Below are 20,793 nucleotides of genomic sequence, written 5' to 3'. Positions count from 1 at the left end.
ACTAAAAATCTTGAAAAAAGAGTGGAAGAATTGACAGCTAGACTAATTAATGCAGAGAAGATCATAAACGAAATGACAGAGATGAAAACCATGACACGAGAAATACGTGACAAATGCACAAGCTTCAGTAACCGACTCGATCAACTGGAAGAAAGAGTATCAGTGATTGAGGATCAAATGAATGAAATGAAGCGAGAAGAGAAACCAAAAGAAAAAAGAAGAAAAAGAAATGAACAAAGCCTGCAAAAAGTATGGGATTATGTAAAAAGACCAAATCTACGTCTGATTGGGGTGCCTGAAAGTGAGGGGGAAAATGGAACCAACTTGGAAAACACTCTTCAGGATATCATCCAGGAGAACTTCCCCAACCTAGTAGGGCAGGCCAATATTCAAATTCAGGAAATACAGAGAACGCCACAAAGATACTCCTCCAGAAGAGCAACTCCAAGACACATAATTGCCAGATTCACCAAGTTGAAATGAAGGAAGAATCTTAAGGGCAGCCAGAGAGAAAGGTCGGGTTACCCACAAAGGGAAGCCCATCAGACTAACAGCAGATCTCTCGGCAGAAACTCTACAAGACAGAAGAGAGTGGGGGCCAATATTCAACATTCTTAAAGAAAAGAATTTTAAACCTAGAATTTCATATCCAGCCAAACTAAGTTTCATAAGTGAAGGAGAAATAAAATCCTTTACAGATAAGCAAATGCTTAGAGGTTTTGTCACCACCAGGCCTGCCTTACAAGAGACCCTGAAGGAAGCACTAAACATGGAAAGGAACAACCGGTACCAGCCATTGCAAAAACATGCCAAAATGTAAAGACCATCGAGGCTAGGAAGAAACTGCATCAACTAATGAGCAAAATAACCAGTTAATATCATAATGACAGGATCAAGTTCACACATAACAATATTAACCTTAAATGTCAATGGACTAAATGCTCCAATTAAAAGACACAGACTGGCAAACTGGATAAAGAGTCAAGACCCATCAGTCTGCTGTATTCAGGAGACCCATCTGACATGCAGAGACATACATAGGCTCAAAATAAAGGGATGGAGGAAGATCTACCAAGCAAATGGAGAACAAAAAAAAGCAGGGGTTGCAATCCTAGTCTCTGATAAAACAGACTTTAAACCATCAAAGATCATAAGAGACAAAGAAGGCCATTACATAATGGTAAAGGGATCAATTCAACAGGAAGAGCTAACTCTCCTAAATATATATGCACCAAATACAGGAGCACCCAGATTCATAAAGCAAGTCCTTAGAGACTTACAAAGAGACTTAGACTCCCATACAATAATAATGGGAGACTTCAACACTCCACTGTCAACATTAGAGAGATCAACGAGACAGAAAGTTAACAATGATATCCAGGAATTGAACTCATCTCTGCACCAAGTGGACCTAATAGACATCTATAGAACTCTCCACCCCAAATCAACAGAATATACATTCTTCTCAGCACCACATCACACTTATTCCAAAATTGACCACATAATTGGAAGTAAAGCACTCCTCAGCAAATGTACAAGAACAGAAATTATAATAAACTGTCTCTCAGACCACAGAGCAATCAAACTAAAACTCAGGACTAAGAATCTCAATCAAAACCGCTCAACTACATGGAAACTGAACAATCTGCTCCTGAATGACTACTGGGTACATAACGAAATGAAGGCAGAAATAAAGATGTTCTTTGAAACCAATGAGAACAAAGATACAACATACCAGAATCTCTGGGACACATTTAAAGCAGTGTGTAGAGGGAAATTTATAGCACTAAATGCTCACAAGAGAAAGCAGGAAGATCTAAAATTGACACTCTAACATCACAATAAAAGAACTAGAGAGGCAAGAGCAAACACATTCAAAAGCTAGCAGAAGGCAAGAAATAACTAAGATCAGAGCAGAACTGAAGGAGATAGAGACACAAAAAACCCTCCAAAAAATCAATGAATCCAGGAGTTGGTTTTTTGAAAAGATCAACAAAATTGACAGACCGCTAGCAAGACTAATAAAGAAGAAAAGAGAGAGGAATCAAATAGACGCAATAAAAATGATAAAGGGGATCACCACTGACCCCACAGAAATACAAACTACCATCAGAGAATACTATAAACACCTCTACGCAAATCAACTAGAAAATCTAGAAGAAATGGATAATTTCCTGGACACTTACACTCTTCCAAGACTAAACCAGGAAGAAGTTGAATCCCTGAATAGACCAATAGCAGGCTCTGAAATTGAGGCAATAATTAATAGCCTACCAACCAAAAAAAGTCCAGGACCAGATGGATTCACAGCCGAATTCTACCAGAGGTACAAGGAGGAGCTGGTACCATTCCTTCTGAAACTATTCCAATCATAGAAAAAGAGGGAATCCTCCCTAACTCATTTTATGAGGCCAACATCATCCTGATACCAAAGCCTGGCAGAGACACAACAAAAAAAGAGAATTTTAGACCATATCCCTGATGAACATCGATGCAAAAATCCTCAATAAAATACTGGCAAACCGAATCCAGCAGCACATCAAAAAGCTTATCCACCATGATCAAGTGGGCTTCACCCCTGGGATGCAAGGCTTATTCAACATATGCAAATCAATAAACGTAATCCAGCATATAAACAGAACCAAAGACAAGAACCACATGATTATCTCAATAGATGCAGAAAAGGCTTTTGACAAAATTCAACAGCCCTTCATGCTAAAAACGCTCAATAAATTCGGTATTGATGGAACGTACCTCAAAATAATAAGAGCTATTTATGACAAACCCACAGCCAATATCATACTGAATGGGCAAAAACTGCAAAAATTCCCTTTGAAAACTGGCACAAGACAGTGATGCCCTCTCTCACCACTCCTATTCAACATAGTGTTGGAAGTTCTGGCTAGGGCAATCAGGCAAGAGAAGAAATCAAGGGTATTCATTAGGAAAAGAAGAAGTCAAATTGTCCCTGTTTGCAGATGACATGATTGTATATTTAGAAAACCCCATTGTCTCAGCCCAAAATCTCCTTAAGCTGATAAGCAACTTCAGCAAAGTCTCAGGATACAGAATTAATGTGCAAAAATCACAAGCATTCTTATACACCAGTAACAGACAGAGAGCCAAATCATGAATGAACTTCCATTCACAATTGCTTCAAACAGAATAAAGTACCTAGGAATCCAACTTACAAGGGATGTAAAGGACCTCTTCAAGGAGAACTACAAACCACTGCTCAGTGAAATCAAAGAGGACACAAACAAATGGAAGAACATACCATGCTCATGGATAGGAAGAATCAATATTGTGAAAATGGCCATACTGCCCAAGGTTATTTATAGATTCAATGCCATCCCCATCAAGCTACCAATGACTTTCTTCACAGAATTGGAAAAAACTGCTTTACAGTTCATATGGAACCAAAAAAGAGCCCACATTGCCAAGACAATCCTAAGTCAAAAGGACAAAGCTGGAGGCGTCACGCTACCTGACTTCAAACTATACCACAAGGCTACAGTAACCAAAACAGCATGGTACTGGTACCAAAACAGAGATATAGACCAATGGAACAGAACAGAGTCCTCGGAAATAATACCACACATCTACAGCCATCTGATCTTTGACAAACCTGAGACAAACAAGAAATGGGGAAAGGATTCCCTATTTAATAAATGGTGCTGGGAAAATTGGCTAGCCATAAGTAGAAAGCTGAAACTGGATCCTTTCCTTACTCCTTATACGAAGATTAATTCAAGATGGATTAGAGACTTAAATGTTAGACCTAATACCATAAAAACCCTAAAAGAAAACCTAGGTAATACCATTCAGGACATAGGCATGGGCAAGGACTTCATGTCTAAAACACCAAAAGCAATGGCAGCAAAAGCCCAAATTGACAAATGGGATCTAATTAAACTAAAGAGCTTCTGCACAGCAAAAGAAACTACCATCAGAGTGGTAGTTTCTTTTGGCAACCTACAGAATGGGAGAAAATTTTTGCAATCTACTCATCTGACAAAGTGCTAATATCCAGAATCTACAAAGAACTCAAACAAATTTACAAGAAAAAAACAACCCCATCAAAAAGTGGGCAAAGGATATGAACAGACATTTCTCAAAAGAAGACATCCATACAGCCAACAGACACATGAAAACATGCTCATCATCACTCGCCATCAGAGAAATGCAAATCAAAACCACAATGAGATACCATCTCACACCAGTTAGAATGGCAATCATTAAAAAAAGTCAGGAAACAACAGGTGTTGGAGAGGATGTGGAGAAATAGGAACACTTTTACACTGTTAGTGGGATTGTAAACTAGTTCAACCATTATGGAAAACAGTATGGCAATTCCTCAAGGATCTAGAACTAGATGTACCATATGACCCAGCCATCCCACTACTGGGTATATACCCAAAGGATTATAAATCATGCTGCTTTAAAGACATATGCACACGTATGTTTATTGCGGCACTATTCACAATAGCAAAGACTTGGAATCAACCCAAATGTCCATCTGTGACAGACTGGATTAAGAAAATGTGGCACATATACACCATGGAATACTATGCAGCCATAAAAAAGGATGGGTTTGCGTCCTTTGTAGGGACATGGATGCAGCTGGAAACCATCATTCTTAGCAAAGTATCACAAGAACAGAAAACCAAACACCGCATGTTCTCACTCATAGGTGGGAACTGAACAATGAGATCACTTGGACTCAGGAAGGGGAACGTCACACACTGGGGCCTATCATGGGGAGGGGGGAGGGGGGAGGGATTGCATTGGGAGTTGTACCTGATATAAATGACGAATTGATGGGTGCTGACGAGTTGATGGGTGCAGCACACCAACATGGCACAAGTATATATATGTAACAAACCTGCACGTTATGCACATGTACCCTAGAACTTAAAGTATAATTTAAAAAAAAATTTAAAAAAAAAAATAAAAATAAAAATAAAAGTTCCTAAGAACAAAAGTTCAAATTTTTACCAAAAATACACTACAACAATTTAGCCAGATATAAAGGAGAAAATGAGCCAGAATATAGCATGAAAGTCTATTACTATTAATTTCTTCCCATTATTTGACATTTAATAAAATTATGATGAAAGTAAAATACATACAATTATTTGAAGGGAAAACGGAGCATATAAACTATTCCAAGTATGGGACTAGTCACCAGGAAAAAACTCTGAAAAATAATGTTAAAATTTTAAATACTATTTTCTACTATATTATTATAATAATTACCCTATTTTTGGTAAACAGCAAATCAATTGTAGCATCTGCAATAATATTCATTCGTAATTCAAAAGCAAGGATCTGTCTCGGTCTCCCAGGCTGTGCAATTTCAGAAACTTTCAGGACTTGATAATCAGGTGGAAAGAAAAACTTCCACAAACAATCTCTACATAAGGAGGTAGAAAGAATAATGACATGTTATTCAAACAAAATTACCTCTGATAAAGGACCAAAATCAATATTCTAATTTTTTATTATCATTGCTATCACATTTAACAATTAGACTGTCTTCTGCAATATTTAACACTTCCAGAGATCAATGAGCTTTGATTACTCAATAGATATACGATTATCAAATGAGATATAAAAGAAAATTTGCACTATTCAAGTGTACTGTAACAAATTAAAGACTCTCTACAAGTATATAAATTGCCCAAATGGCAAACAAAGAACTGACAGAGGATAGCTTAATTAAAATCATTATTCCAACCTGGACAAGTTACTCAATCTTCCCCAGAAAATTTGAGCTGCTTCCTCTTCTGTAACACAGGAGGTAATATATCTTGTCTCATAGAAAGGTTCGGAGGTTTAAATGGTAAGACACATGGAAAAGACTTAGCAGTGCATGGCACATGGAAGACGTGGCTATTTCTATTAATTTCATAATCACTTTAAAACAATATTATATAATTAAAAGGTTAAAGAGTAATAGATTTCTAAAAGGTAAATAGGTATTTGGAGGTTAAAGTGCTAATGTTTTTGCCTCCCCTTATCATTTGACAAAGACGAAAGAGCTCAAGAAATTTTCAATTCAGAGTCTTCTACATGCGCTAACATTAGTATTGTGCGATGTTATTCATACATTCAAAGAAGGTGCCAGTCTATGGCTTTAAAACAGGAAGGGATGAGTCAGCAGTGACAGAAAATGCTACCTAGAATAAATAAGACTGGGAAAAATTAGATGAACCAGACAAAGTCTGTACAATAAGTCTCATAGACTATAACTTGCTATCGTTAAAATATATGAAAGAAAAATAAAGTTCTGCAAATGTTTTGAGTAAGACACATAAATATAGAAAATTAAGAATATTAAGGATAGAGAATCCATCAGACGATCATTGACTACAAGGTGGGTAGATAGCAGGACATAATGAGAAAGGCAGTAGACCTGAAGGGCTGGTTTGAACCTCAGCACTTCATGCTTTAGCTTCACTATCTTACCCAAATCACTGAACCTCTCTGCGTCTCCATTTTCGCACAAGTTTAATGAGTTCATCACATCTGTCCTATGAATCTCACTGGGTTATAAGGATCAAATAGGAAAATACTAATGAAAGCACTTTAAGTGAAAGCAATAAAGAAAAAAAAAAATGCCAGACATTGTTAGGAAGGTTTGTATTATTATGATCATCATCTGAAGATTAAGTTTCATTTTAAAAGAGTTTGTATTTCAACTCTGTCATGAAAATTCATAAAAAGAAAACATGAAGTAAAAACTGAATAATATCTTAAATATTCAGATAATCATGTAAAGATAGTAGAACTGACATCAAAATCTAGAAACTAAAATCATGTTATGATTATAAAATCTCTAGGCTAAAACTACACTATTTTAAAAGTCAATAACTCCTTACAATGCTGAGAGAATTATCGAATAGCAAAACAGCTAAGATTTCTTCTTGTATGTCTTATGTTAATAGATGGCTACTAAGAAAACTGACCTTGCTATTCATCGCTGATTACAGTTCATATTTGTGCAGAAACTCAATACAGAGAAGGAGAAGAGGAATGGCTGCATAAGACTTTTTGAACATGTAATTGAGGAGACAAATATTGCTCACATTAGTGAATTAAATACATGTGAAAAATACATTTTTTTTTTTCAATAAACCTGAGTGGTTTTTTAAAGTCCAGATTAGAAATGCATTGCTCTTCTCTCCTGGTAGCAGAAAAATCTACTGAAAGGAGTGGTTAAAGCAAATTTCTATCTTCAGTGTCATTTCTCGATTGTACTTTAGTTTGGGTTTCTGTGTAAATATACCCTAAAATTTATGAAAAATACATAATGAAATTAAACACAGTTTAAGAAGAATCACACTTTATTTAAGTGCTAAAAAATGCAAAAATACTTCATGGCCCTATGTTAAAGCATTATTTTCATTTTTTCTTCTCAAACAATATATAACTGTTCTGCCAACCAAACAAAATAAACTTTTCTTGAGATTTCTGAATATAAATAGATATAGCTCTATTACTTAATGAAATGTAAAATCTCTCATTTTCAACTCCTGCATGTCAAATATAACATGACTTACAGGAAAAATTTTACCATTAGAGGAAAATTTAAATCCAATAATGTGAAAAGTATTTTCTTTCTAACCTGAAATTTTATGCTCTGTTTACTTTCAAGTTTAACAAATGACCTAATGCAGAACTTAATGAAGTACTGTTTTAGCATAATGCAAGAATTTTCAAATAATGAGCTTATTCATTTACCATATAATTGTTAGTTAGCTACTTAATGAGGCAGGTATTCCTACATACTACAGATACCAAGATTAATAGAATATACTACTTGACAAAACATATAATAATTCTAATAATGCTAGCTAGATAGCATTTTTTTAAAAAGCATTTAAAAAGTCAATACATCAAGTTAGTATCAGTACTCGTTCACTAATCTGTCAATGGTCCTGTAATATCTGCTCAAGTGAATGACTTGGCTTGTATTTCTCTATTCAAAAACGCTAGTTCATGAATAGAAAAACTAAATTAATTTTAAGCAATGTCTAATTTTGTACATAAAAACTTAGATGCTCCCTCATACTTAATGGTAAATGTTCCCTTCTTTGTTTAAAATTCTTCAAGAAGTAGAAAAATGTTCACAATATATTAAAAATTAAAACTACTTTAAAATAAAATGACATTATAAAATCCATACTTCTTAACCACTATAGACCATAACTACAAGACAATTCTCCACTATCCTCATGCATTTATAAAACTCTTCCCTAGCCTCAATGATTCACCCTCCTCTTCTTTCCCTGGCTAACTCTCAATTATCTTTCAAAACTTAATTTACATGTTACCTCAACCAAAAGCCTTCCCCAATTCTTCTCTCCCCTAATCTTTAGTATAAATTATATACTATTTACTAGGAATACCAGGTAACCTAAAAATTCATTTGTTGAAGTCCTAACCCCTAAAATTCATATGCTGAAGTCCTAACCCCCAGGACCTCAGAATGTGACTATATTTGGAGATAGGGTCTTCATAAGGGTAATTAAGTTAAAATGAGGTCATTAGGGTATGCTGTCCTAATCCAATATGACTGGACAGTATGATCTGGACACAGAGGTACACAAGGGAAAGACCACATGAAGACACTGGAAAACAACAGCAATCTATAAGCCAAGGAGACAGGCCTGGAACACATCCTTCCCTCACAGCCCTCAGAAGGAACCAACCATGCCACACTATCTTGTTGGAGGACTTTTTAGACTCTAGAATTGTGAGAAAATACAATTCTGTTGCTTAAGCCACATTATCTGTGATGCTTTATTAAGGCAGCCCTAGCGAACTACTAGAGTACTTTTCTAAGTTCTTCATCCAGACCCTTTACTTACCTTTATTATAGCACCTAACATTAGTCTTTTGGTTCTTTCTTCCCCACTAAAACTGGAAGACATATGTCTTTTATTTCTGAATTCCCATAGTCCCAACAATATCTGGCATATAGTAGGGGATCAATAAAGAAATCATTGTGGATTAAATCCAAAAGAAAAAACAAATGAACCAACAAATACACTCTTCATTCACCATCTTTCCAATCAATCAGTTTCATTTTTGGAATGAACTTGCTTGTGGAAAAGCCACAAGCAAGTTATTATTTGGATCAAAATGTTTAGTGATATCTTCTTCTGCTGTAATAAAACAGTTTATAAAAATTTTAAGCTAGATTTTATTTAACATTATATGCATCTCAATACATCTAAAAGACTTATTAGAAATATAATATACTCAAGTACCTCTGCCTATCGGCCCATGGTCCATAATTAAAATCTGTTCCTTTACCACAAACTATATCCAGTCCCCAACATGGAGGCAAGTCTTGTAGTTTGCAGTCTTCACTGCTCATTTCTCCTTCAATATTTTCTTCTGTTTCTTCCGGAACAAGTCCTATATTCCAGAACATACAATATAAAGGCAGTTATTTAAAATGGCCATTAAAAAGTTTCCTTACATCAGCAGTTCTAACATTTTTGGTCTCAGGAAACCTTTACACTCTTAAAACTTATTGAGAACCTAAAAAAGGTTGTTCTCATATTGTATTATGTCTATCAAGAATTACTATGTTCAAAATTAAAATTCAGCAATTTTTAAAAATATTTTTAAAATAAACTCATGTTGGCATAATAAAATATTTAATATAATTAAATATTACATGTAATATAAATATAAAAAGTAAATGAAATTTTAATCTCATTTTTAATGAAGAATAACTATATTTTCTAAAACAAAATAATTTAGTGAGAAGTATTAGAGGGGTTTTTTTTGGCAAATCTTTAATGTCTAGCTTAATAGAAAACAGGTGGATTTTCATAGCTGTTTCGGCATTCTATCTGTTACTGAAGGATTTGGAAAAGATCTGGCCTCATAAAGATATGTAGATAGAAAAGGGAGCAGTATTTTAATAGCTTTTTCAGGCAATTTTCAATACTCTTCTTTGATATACCCCAAAATTCAACAAATGGAAATTTCTTAAAGGTTAATTGCAATGTGGAATCTGAAGCCATATCACTAAACTTTTCATACCCTGTTATGTTAAAATCTACTGGTCTATGTTGCACTTCGAATACATTTATCTATGCATGACTTTTATAACATCATGCACTGGTCATTTGGAAAATACGGGTTCACTGAGCAATGCAGATTTTTTCCAAATGTTGACCAATTCCATTATTAAACATTTAAAAACATCACCCTTGCTATATCATTGGTGGTCTCATCATAAAAGTTGTTAACTATTGGGATGCTGTGAAGCTCATAACAGCAGACTCGAATTTTCCAAAGTTCTAATTTTCACAAGAAAGCACAAATTACAGTTTGTCTCTAACTACTCTTTCAAATAAAACTAGCACTCCATGAAAAAAATGCAATTAGTGCAGCTTGCAACTTAATCATACAAGTGCTTTTCCTCAAGACACCAGAATATTTTGGTATGCAGCACAAGCACTTTATGTTTACTTCCCACTTTCTCACACCAAATATTAAAAACACTTTACTCAAAGGTCAACATTTGACAAAATAAACAATTTCTACTGCTTTATCAAGGAAATTGTTATGCGATATTGACATTTTGTTTTACCACAAATGTGTGGCAGTTGAAAAACACAATGACTACTAGTATAATTAGGAACCACTTCCTTGATTAGTGTTAAAGCAACAACAGTTTTACCCACCATTGCTCTGCACCATTAGCACAAATGTCAACACGGTGAAAGGGCAAATAAAATCTTAGTTTTACTTTCAAAACACTTTGACCTTAAATACTTTTATAATCTGAAAGGTATAAAAAGAGCAGAAGTATGAAAAAAGAGCTTAAAACCCAATGTTTAGATACTTTTATAAAATGGAAGCCACCTGTCAAGAATTTTAACTAGATGTATTTCAGTCCTCAAACTTTAAGTCTCGAATCTAATATACTAAGCTTCTAAGCTAAGATGAACTACCTTAACTATTACTACATTCTTTAAAGGTTTTCACTCATGATCATCTGCATTCTCAATTTTTGAGGTTTATCTATGAAAACTGAATTTGAAAAAAAAAGTTCTCTTTTAATCTACAATACTAATATTCAAGTTTTGAGAAATGACACAGATATTTTCACTCATATCTACATTTACCATTTCCTGTTGCCTAAGCAAGAAGATTTAAAATATTACTAGATATCAGCATTTCATAGAACAAACATCATTGTAGCTATGAAACACACTTTTAAAAAAAAAAACAGGCCAGGCACCATGGGCTCGTGCCTACAATCCCAGCACTTTGGGAGAATGAGGCAGGAGGATCACTTGAGGTCAGGAATTTGAGATCAGCCTGGGCAATAGAGCAGAATACCATCTCTACAAAAACTTTAAAAATTAAGTCAAGCACAGTGGCATTATTCCTGTCATCTTAGCAACTCAGGAGGCTGAGGTAGGAGGACTGCTTGAGCCTGGAAGGTCAAGGGTAAAATGGACTATGATTACGCCACTGCATTCCAGCCTGTGTGACAGAGTGAGACTCGCTCACTTTAAAAAAACAGCAACAACAACAACAACAACAATACCTGGCTCATCCATGTAGTAGTAGATGTCAACATCATTTGACTGCATCACCACAAAACCTTCTCCCATTAATCTCGGTGGTCTATAACAAGGTGGAGGGGAAAGCAAACTAAACAAATCTCCAGAATATAAAATGTTCAGTATCCTAGGTAATGCTGGTAATAGGTGAAAAGAAAAAGAAAAAAACTAAAAAGTACATAACAAGTAGCATCCTGAAAAGAAAGAAAAACATCTTTCCCATGAACAATCATCCTAAGAAATTGTTCCATAGTTCTATTCTTTATTAGACTCAATAATAAAATGATACTAAAAATTTATCAGTAAATTAGTTCAAGAAGAAAAAAAATTTGGTTTTAAAAAGAAAAACTTTGGTTTTATATTTTTCATTTTCAGTTTTGAATGAGGGAAATCGATTTAAAACAAAGTTTAAATACAATGGAATGATGATCACTGGAATAAAATGATCATATTCTGCATTTACAACAAAATTAAAATTTGACCATTTTATATTAATAGCTAAATAATAAGTACCATTTTATCTAGCTGTACATTAAACTATAATCATTCAAGAACATTAAATAAGACAAAAGTTGTCATTTTTATCTTCATATTACCTATTTCCATGAATATTTAATCAACTTGAATAAATCTAGAGCAAACACTGTGAACTCTAACTCTGGAATGAATGTTTTTCTACCATCAATAATTTCCCAGAAACCATTAATTAATATCTGTTTGCTTTGATTAAACAACTTTTCTCTGTCATACATACATCACAATATCTTCTTGCATATCAAAATTAACTTCTCAATCATTAGATAATATTAAATGCAAAAACTCAGCAATTTTTTCTAAATAAGTATTAAATCACAAAGGTTAATGTTTAATATCATCATGTAATCTCCACACTTAGTTTTAACAAGTGAAAAATACAATTTAAAATTTTTTAAACAAATTATTAATAACAAGACACTTTTTCATCTTACTCTCTATAATTTTTCAAAAAAATCCTGTGCACTCATACACATTTGTGTGCACAGTCCACATTCCAGAAGATTCTTAACCAAGTCCATGATCTTGAAGAGGGAGGCCAGGTAGACCCACTCACCATGATACTCAAAAAGGAAAAACCCTCTTTCTATCATTCTAGCCAAATCCTGGAAAATCGAATACCAGGCCAGTCAAGAGTTATAACTAAAAAGGAATAATCATGTTTCACATATAACCTCATAAAGTGCCTACACACAAAGATAAAAGCTGAGACACTGTACTAAAAACTCTCCATATGAACACTTAAATTACATAAATTCAACCACAGAGTATCCTTTACACACAAAAACCACAAGAGCCCATCATTCTCCCACTCAGCATTCCACCACACTGAGTGAGTCCAGTGTACATCATTCCTATAATGAGTCTTATAAATACAAGCAACTACTTCACTGAAGGAAAAAAAAAATCTGGAAAGCTAAATGGAAGAAATGTCAAGTGGGTCGCAAAACTATACCATCTTAACTTCACCAAATTTTCCAAGAGTAATTTCGATTCAATTTTCAACTTTCACTAACTCAAAATGGTATTCCACTGTAATGAATCTGTTCAATTTACTCTTTAGTCATATCTTCTAGAAACAAAAACCTACCTGTAATGTATCTCTCCTAACATACAAACAGGAGCTAATTGCACAAAACAAGTTTCCAAAATACAATTAGAAGGAAAAACAGATAAAAAAATTATAGTTATAATCATGCAGAAAAATATTCAAAATTAGAGTTTATCACTGGATAGTATATCCATTTATCCCATAAAGAAGGACTACGCTGTTAACTGCTTTAAGAGAGAAATGTACCTAATTTTTGTACAACTTGTAGCAAAAAAATTAAAAGGATGTTCAAGTTTCTAGCTGTATCTGTATTAGCTCTAAGAAGGTTTTTATTATTTTTATAAGATTTTCTTACTCATCATTTTGAAGACCAACATATCTTGGACTAGGAACAAGCATGACTCGAACATTTTCAAGCTTTCCTTTCACAATATGCATGAATTGGTCAAGATGACTTGAAGGTGGTTTTGTAGTATAAGTTAAGAAAGCATCATCAAAGTTGATGCACAGAGTTTGTGGCTGGTAGTGATTTCCAAAGGCCAAACGTCCCTAAAAAAAAAAAAAAAAAAAAAAAACCAGATAAGAGATATTACATATGCTATTCTGGCCATATTTCTTTCTTTAGCTAAACTAATAACAAACATTTTCAACAACAGCTTAATGATTCCACTTTAGGACTATGTGCTATTTAAATTATTCCACTGGTCAACTTAAACCAGTACTTAAAAGAAAATTTAAGTACTTAAAGAAATTTAAACACAAATTTGTCAGAAAACAGTATCGAGGTTAAAATAATTATTTCACTCATACTTTACAGAAATGAGAACTAAAAGAAACTCCACAAAATTATTTAATTTTCTTACATTAAAATCATATTTGCAAAAATTAAAAGTTGTACGTTATTACCCCATGAAACAGTAATTGTAGCAGAATTTACTTACTGTGCTCACATTGACCTTTATGACTGGAATAAGCGATCTCCATGAAGATGTGGGGTCTTGGGATTCTGTTTTTACTTTAACTCTAACAAGAAAAAATACAACTGACATGAATAAGAAAAACTTAAATACCCGAGGACATAGTTCGCTTCCTCACAATACCATACCTCACAATATCAGTTTACTTTTCCAAATACATCTAATGACTACTTCAGTAAACAGAACAATGATCATCTGAAGGAATCCTAATATTCCTAAAGCTGTCTACTGGAGCACTCTATCATATCAACTTTTAGATGGATAAGCTATAATAATAAAACTATGTTTTTAGAATAACAAGCTTTAATGATAAAACAATAAGGGATGATATGCTATCATTACATCTACCATTTTGTCCATTATGTTACCAAATGACATTTTTTAAGACAGCCAAAGCTGTCATTAAAACATAAATGATTAAGGTACAAGTTACTTTGATGTTTGTCTACTGTTTTAAGCACTTCTGAAAACGATACAGTTACTCCTCTTCCTTCCCTTGCCCAAATACCTTGTGCCAAATTAATTCTCCCTTAATGAAATGAAAATGATAAGCCAAGAGTAAGAAAACTGGCCCTATACGAAGTACACAAAATTTAAGAAATGAAAATTTCACAGCAATTCACTAAATAGATAGATAATATATAAATAAATATGTGTGGCTATGTCCCAATAAAACTCTATATACAAAACAGGCAGTAGGCTAGACTTGTGCTACAGGTCTAAGTTTGCTGATCCTGTTCTAGAATAATTTTGTAGGTAGACCTACATACACAGATATGTATTTTTAAAAGCAGACCTACATATACAGATATGGAACGAGCTTACAGACAAACTGCTGCATAAAAAGCAAATTACAGAACAATACACACTATATGAGGCACATATTCTAAACATATATGTTTAGAAACACACAGAACAAAATCATGTATTTGTACATGCACCTTAAATATGTATGTATACATTTATGTACATACATTCAAAAGGATAAAAACTAAATTCATAATAGTAGTTATTAATACAGAGAAAAGTAGGATTTGTGCACAGGGGAATAGAACACGACTTTTTTAGATTACATATTCTATATTATTGCAATTTCTCAAATAATTATATAATTATTTATGTTACTAAAAGTTTTAGTTAATTTGCAAAACAACATTGGGCCCTGTCTAGGTGCACAGCCTCAATGATATTCTAATAAAGACAAATGTTTAATGCTAGAGATTAATAAAATTCAAGTATGACACTGAACCTTTCAATTTTCGATTGGGTTCTTGTCCTTCCATTTTCCCGTGTTTTATCATCTTCTTTCTTGGGTGGAATTATTGTTGGCTCCAAACCAAACAACTCTTGAAGGCGTCCATAAAGATCCGAACGATTATAGACATGAAATTCAAAGTCATTGACTGTGATGTATAACCTGGTTTCTGCCTTTGGATCTAAAGACACCAATTACAAAAAAAATTTTTAGTCAACTTTTCAAGAACTTCAAAGTTTTTATTCAAACATTTTTACACAGCTAAAGTAATTTAATTTATTTTAAAATAGAATTCTACGATACAGAGAGGCATACTAATAAAATAAATACAAAACACTGGACAAAAAAAGAAAAAAGTTGATGTTTCTGTTATATTTTAATTTAGCATTCTAAAAACAACTTTAATTTCTAGATTCCGGTTACTTACTGAAAAAAATTAAAGATTTTTATGCTAAGAATAGTAAAGTATCATTTAAAGAGTAAAAGTACACCTTTATCTTAATACAGCCATAATTTTATACCAAAATACATAGCAGTAAAATATTTCAAGTATGATGCTTTATTTAACTATCATATTGGTATTTGAACTTCTGCATCACAGAAACTACAATTTTTCATAAATACTTATTTCTTTAAACACACATAACACTAAAACATAGGTTTTATGAACTGTGGACTTCAATCTTCTCAAATAAAAGACATAATTATATTAAGTAGAAATAACAATAGTAATTAAGGAATCCATTTAAAGTGATGGATGAGGCACCTGTTTCTACTCAGGAAATAATCTATAATAATGCATCACATGTCAACCAAAGAGTGCCACAGAAAAAAGGTACCACAATCAATGCTTTCTTTTGTTACCAAATGAAAGAACTACCTTTTTTTTCGAGAGCTCTTTTTTATAACTTTTATCCCATTTTTATCTCTATTAAACAAATTCAAACATTTACGGATATTTAATTGTTTTCCACTTTATAACAGATGTTTTTGAAAACTATGAAGTTTACAAAACTCTGATTTTATCAACATTTGGTTGAAAAATCCTTTCTTTTCACCTAGTAATCTACTGTCATTTATAACTTTATTCCTACAGGAAAAGAGGTTTAAACTTACAAGTTTGAGCCAGCCAAAATTACTTTAGATTTCACTATTATTTCACTAGTATTTAGTCTTCTATCATTTTGCTATCATTCCCTTGCCCCACATAGCCTTTCCCCGCTTCTATACTATATGATGTACTCCTCCCTGATAAGGCTGGCGTAAATGGGCTAGTATTTGGCATCTGTAGAAACAATGAAATCAGAAAATTAGGGGAAGATTTCATGTCTGGAAAAAGTATTCCAACAGCTAGAGTAGTTGTTCATTAGATAAGTTTGATCAAAGGCTAAGTTTTGTCATACAATAAGGTATTCTCAGAGAGAGTTTGAAATGGGCATTTTGCAGTTTCCCGTGTGTGGTTTAGAAAGGCAGTATGTTAATGAGTCTCTAGACTGTGATTGTATAGTACCAGTTGTTAAACCAGCATTTTTCCTTTTTTTCTTAGCAACTGCTACAAATTTTTTTTTTTTTTTTTTTTTTTTTTGAGACAGAGTCTCCCTCTGTTGCCCAGGCTGGAGTACAATAGCACAATCTCCGCTCACTGCAACCTCCGCCTCCCAAGTTCCAGCAATTCTCCCACCTCAGCCTCCCAAGGAGCTGGGATTACAGACACCCGCCATCACGCCTGGCTAATTTTTGTATTTTCAGTGGAGACAGGGTTTCACCATGTTGTCCAGGCTGGTCTCCAGCTTCTGACATCAGGTGATCTGTCCACCTCAGCCTCCCAAAGTGCTGGGATTACAGGCGTGAGCCACCACGCCTGGCCCTACAAACTTTTTTCCTTAGCAACTGCTATCAACTATCTAAAGAATAATTTTAGGTGGCATTTAAGTGAAGATATCTTACTTATACTGTAGAGATGACTAAAATTATTCCTAAGAGCCACGTTCTTTTCAGTCTTGGTTTTGACACATTCACTTAACTTTGAGCAGGCCCAATATTTCTGCCTTTGATTTCATTTGTAAAGTCTATCTAGTTTGTTCCTTAGAGAGATTTACTTTAGGTGCATATTTTCCCCTGCATGTCACGCTTCTATTAAGCTTGCAGTCTATTTGTTAGATGATTTGCTCTTTTGTCTAAACTTTTCTTTTTTAAAAACATATTTAGTTAACATAAGCCATCTTTCCAACAAGATTACAGTAGAGCTGAAACAAAAAATTTTTTGTTTATATAGCTGGTTTATGATTTTGAAAGAAAAATGTGAAGATGGCCGAATAGGAGCAGCTCCAGTCTCCAACTCCCAGCGCGAGCGACACAGAAGACCGGTGATTTCTGCGTTTTCAACTGAGGTACTGGGGTCATCTCGCTAGGGAGTGCCGGAAAATCGGTGCTGGTCAGCTGCTGCAGCCTGACCAGCGTGAGCTGAAGCAGGGCGAGGCATCGCCTCACCTGGAAGCACAAGGGGGAAAGGAATCCCTTTTTCCTAGCCAGGGGAACTGAGACACACAACACCTGGAAAATCGGGTAACTCCCACCCCAATACTGCGCTTTAAGGAAACAGGCACACCAGGAGAATATATCCCACACCTGGCCGGGAGGGTCCCACGCCCACGGAGCCTCCCTCACTGCTAACACAGCCGTCTGCGGCGATCTATCCGCAAGGCAGCAGCGAGGCTGGGGGAGGGGCGCCCGCCATTGCTGAGGCTTAAGTAGGTAAACAAAGCCACTGGGAAGCTCGAACTGGGTGGAGCTCACAGCAGCTCAAGGAAGCCTGCCTGTCTCTGTAGACTCTACCTCTGCGGACAGCGCACAGCTGCAGCCCATTAGGGGAAAGAGCGGGGGCGGTGCAGACGCGAACGACTCTGTCTGACAGCTTTGGGGAGAGCCGTGGATCTCCTAACGCGGAGGTTGAGATCCGAGAACGGACAGACTGCCTGCTCAGGTGGGTCCCTGACCCCTGAGTAGCCTAGCTGGGAGACATCCCCCACTAGGGGCAGTCTGACACCCCACACCTCACAGGGTGGCGTCACCCCTGAGAGGAAACTTCCAAAGAAAGAATCAGACAGGTACACTCGCTGTTCAGCAATATTCTATCTTCGGCAACCTCTGCTGCTGATACCCAGGCAAACAGGGTCTGGAGTGGACCTCAAGCAATCTCCAACAGACCAACAGACAGTCCTTCTGACTGTCAGACGGAAAACTATCAAACAGGAAGGACACCTATACCAAAACCCCATCCGTACGTCACCATCAACAAAGTCCAGAGACAGATAAAACCACAAAGATGGGGAAGAAGCAGGGCAGAAAAGCTGGAAATTCAAAAAATAAGAGCGCATCTCCCCCTGCAAAGGAGCGCAGCCCATCGCCAGCAACGGATCAAAGCTGGTCAGAGAATGACTTTGACGAGATGAGAGAAGAAGGCTTCAGTCCATCAAACCTCTCAGAGCTAAAGGAGGAATTACGTACCCAGCGCAAAGAAACTAAAAATCTTGAAAAAAGAGTGGAAGAATTGACAGCTAGATTAATTAATGCAGAGAAGATCATAAACGAAATGACAGAGATGAAAACCATGACACGAGAAATACGTGACAAATGCACAAGCTTCAGTAACCGACTCGATCAACTGGAAGAAAGAGTATCAGCGATTGAGGATCAAATGAATGAAATGAAGCGAGAAGAGAAACCAAAAGAAAAAAGAAGAAAAAGAAATGAACAAAGCCTGCAAGAAGTATGGGATTATGTAAAAAGACCAAATCTACGTCTGATTGGGGTGCCTGAAAGTGAGGGGGAAAATGGAACCAAGTTGGAAAACACTCTTCAGGATATCATCCAGGAGAACTTCCCCAACCTAGTAGGGCAGGCCAACATTCAAATTCAGGAAATACAGAGAACGCCACAAAGATACTCCTCCAGAAGAGCAACTCCAAGACACATAATTGCCAGATTCACCAAAGTTGAAATGAAGGAAAAAATCTTAAGGGCAGCCAGAGAGAAAGGTCGGGTTACCCACAAAGGGAAGCCCATCAGAATAACAGCAGACCTCTCGGCAGAAACTCTACAAGCCAGAAGAGAGTGGGGGCCAATATTCAACGTTCTTAAAGAAAAGAATTTTAAACCCAGAATTTCATATCCAGCCAAACTAAGCTTCATCAGTGAAGGAGAAATAAAATCCTTTACAGATAAGCAAATGCTTAGAGATTTTGTCACCACCAGGCCTGCCTTACAAGAGACCCTGAAGGAAGCCCTAAACATGGAAAGGAACAAGCGGTACCAGCCATTGCAAAAACATGCCAAAATGTAAAGACCATCGAGGCTAGGAAGAAACTGCATCAACTAACGAGCAAAATAACCAGTTAATATCATAATGACAGGATCAAGTTCACACATAACAATATTAACCTTAAATGTCAATGGACTAAATGCTCCAATTAAAAGACACAGACTGGCAAACTGGATCAAGAGTCAAGACCCATCAGTCTGCTGTATTCAGGAGACCCATCTCACATGCAGAGACATACATAGGCTCAAAATAAAGGGATGGAGGAAGATCTACCAAGCAAATGGAGAACAAAAAAAAGCAGGGGTTGCAATCCTGGTCTCTGATAAAACAGACTTTAAACCATCAAAGATCAAAAGAGACAAAGAAGGCCATTACATCATGGTAAAGGGATCAATTCAACAGGAAGAGCTAACTCTCCTAAATATATATGCACCCAATACAGGAGCACCCAGATTCATAAAGCAAGTCCTTAGAGACCTACAAAGAGACTTAGACTCCCATACAATAATAATGGGAGACTTCAACACTCCACTGTCAACATTAGACAGATCAACGAGACAGAAAGTTAACAAGGATATCCAGGAATTGAACTCATCTCTGCACCAAGCGGACCTAATAGACATCTATAGAACTCTCCACCCCAAATCAACAGAATATACATTCTTCTCAGCACCACATCGCACTTATTCCAAAATTGACCACATAATTGGAAGTAAAGCACTCCTCAGCAAATGTACAAGAACAGAAATTATAACAAACTGTCTCTCAGATCACAGTGCAATCAAACTAGAACTCAGGACTAAGAAACTCAATCCAAACCGCTCAATTACATGGAAACTGAACAACCTGCTCCTGAATGACTACTGGGTACATAACGAAATGAAAGCAGAAATAAAGATGTTCTTTGAAACCAATGAGAACAAAGATACAACATACCAGAATCTCTGGGACACATTTAAAGCAGTGTGTAGAGTGAAATTTATAGCACTAAATGCCCACAAGAGAAAGCAGGAGAGATCTAAAATTGACACTCTAACATCACAATTAAAAGAACT

General features: G+C 35.5%; 1 protein-coding gene across 7 annotated transcripts in view; it reads right to left on the bottom strand.

The window, feature by feature from the left end:
• Positions 1-20,793, bottom strand: part of KIAA1109 (KIAA1109 ortholog) — a 234,877-nt gene that overhangs the window by 180,150 nt on the left and 33,934 nt on the right. For all 7 annotated transcript variants that reach the window (XM_033215165.1, XM_033215170.1, XM_033215171.1 and 4 more), the window contains exons 7-12: positions 15,412-15,598; positions 14,127-14,208; positions 13,541-13,734; positions 11,585-11,664; positions 9,279-9,429; positions 5,260-5,416 (exon numbers count right to left, since the gene is read on the bottom strand). In XM_033215165.1, the coding sequence (XP_033071056.1) occupies positions 5,260-5,416; positions 9,279-9,429; positions 11,585-11,664; positions 13,541-13,734; positions 14,127-14,208; positions 15,412-15,598 (851 nt within the window). The remainder of the gene's footprint in view (positions 1-5,259; positions 5,417-9,278; positions 9,430-11,584; positions 11,665-13,540; positions 13,735-14,126; positions 14,209-15,411; positions 15,599-20,793) is intronic.

Source organism: Trachypithecus francoisi, unplaced genomic scaffold (genome assembly GCF_009764315.1).
Source record: "Trachypithecus francoisi isolate TF-2019V2 unplaced genomic scaffold, Tfra_2.0 Lachesis_group1, whole genome shotgun sequence".
NCBI classification, from domain to species: domain Eukaryota; kingdom Metazoa; phylum Chordata; class Mammalia; order Primates; family Cercopithecidae; genus Trachypithecus; species Trachypithecus francoisi.
This window is presented reverse-complemented; position numbering and strand designations above follow the sequence as displayed.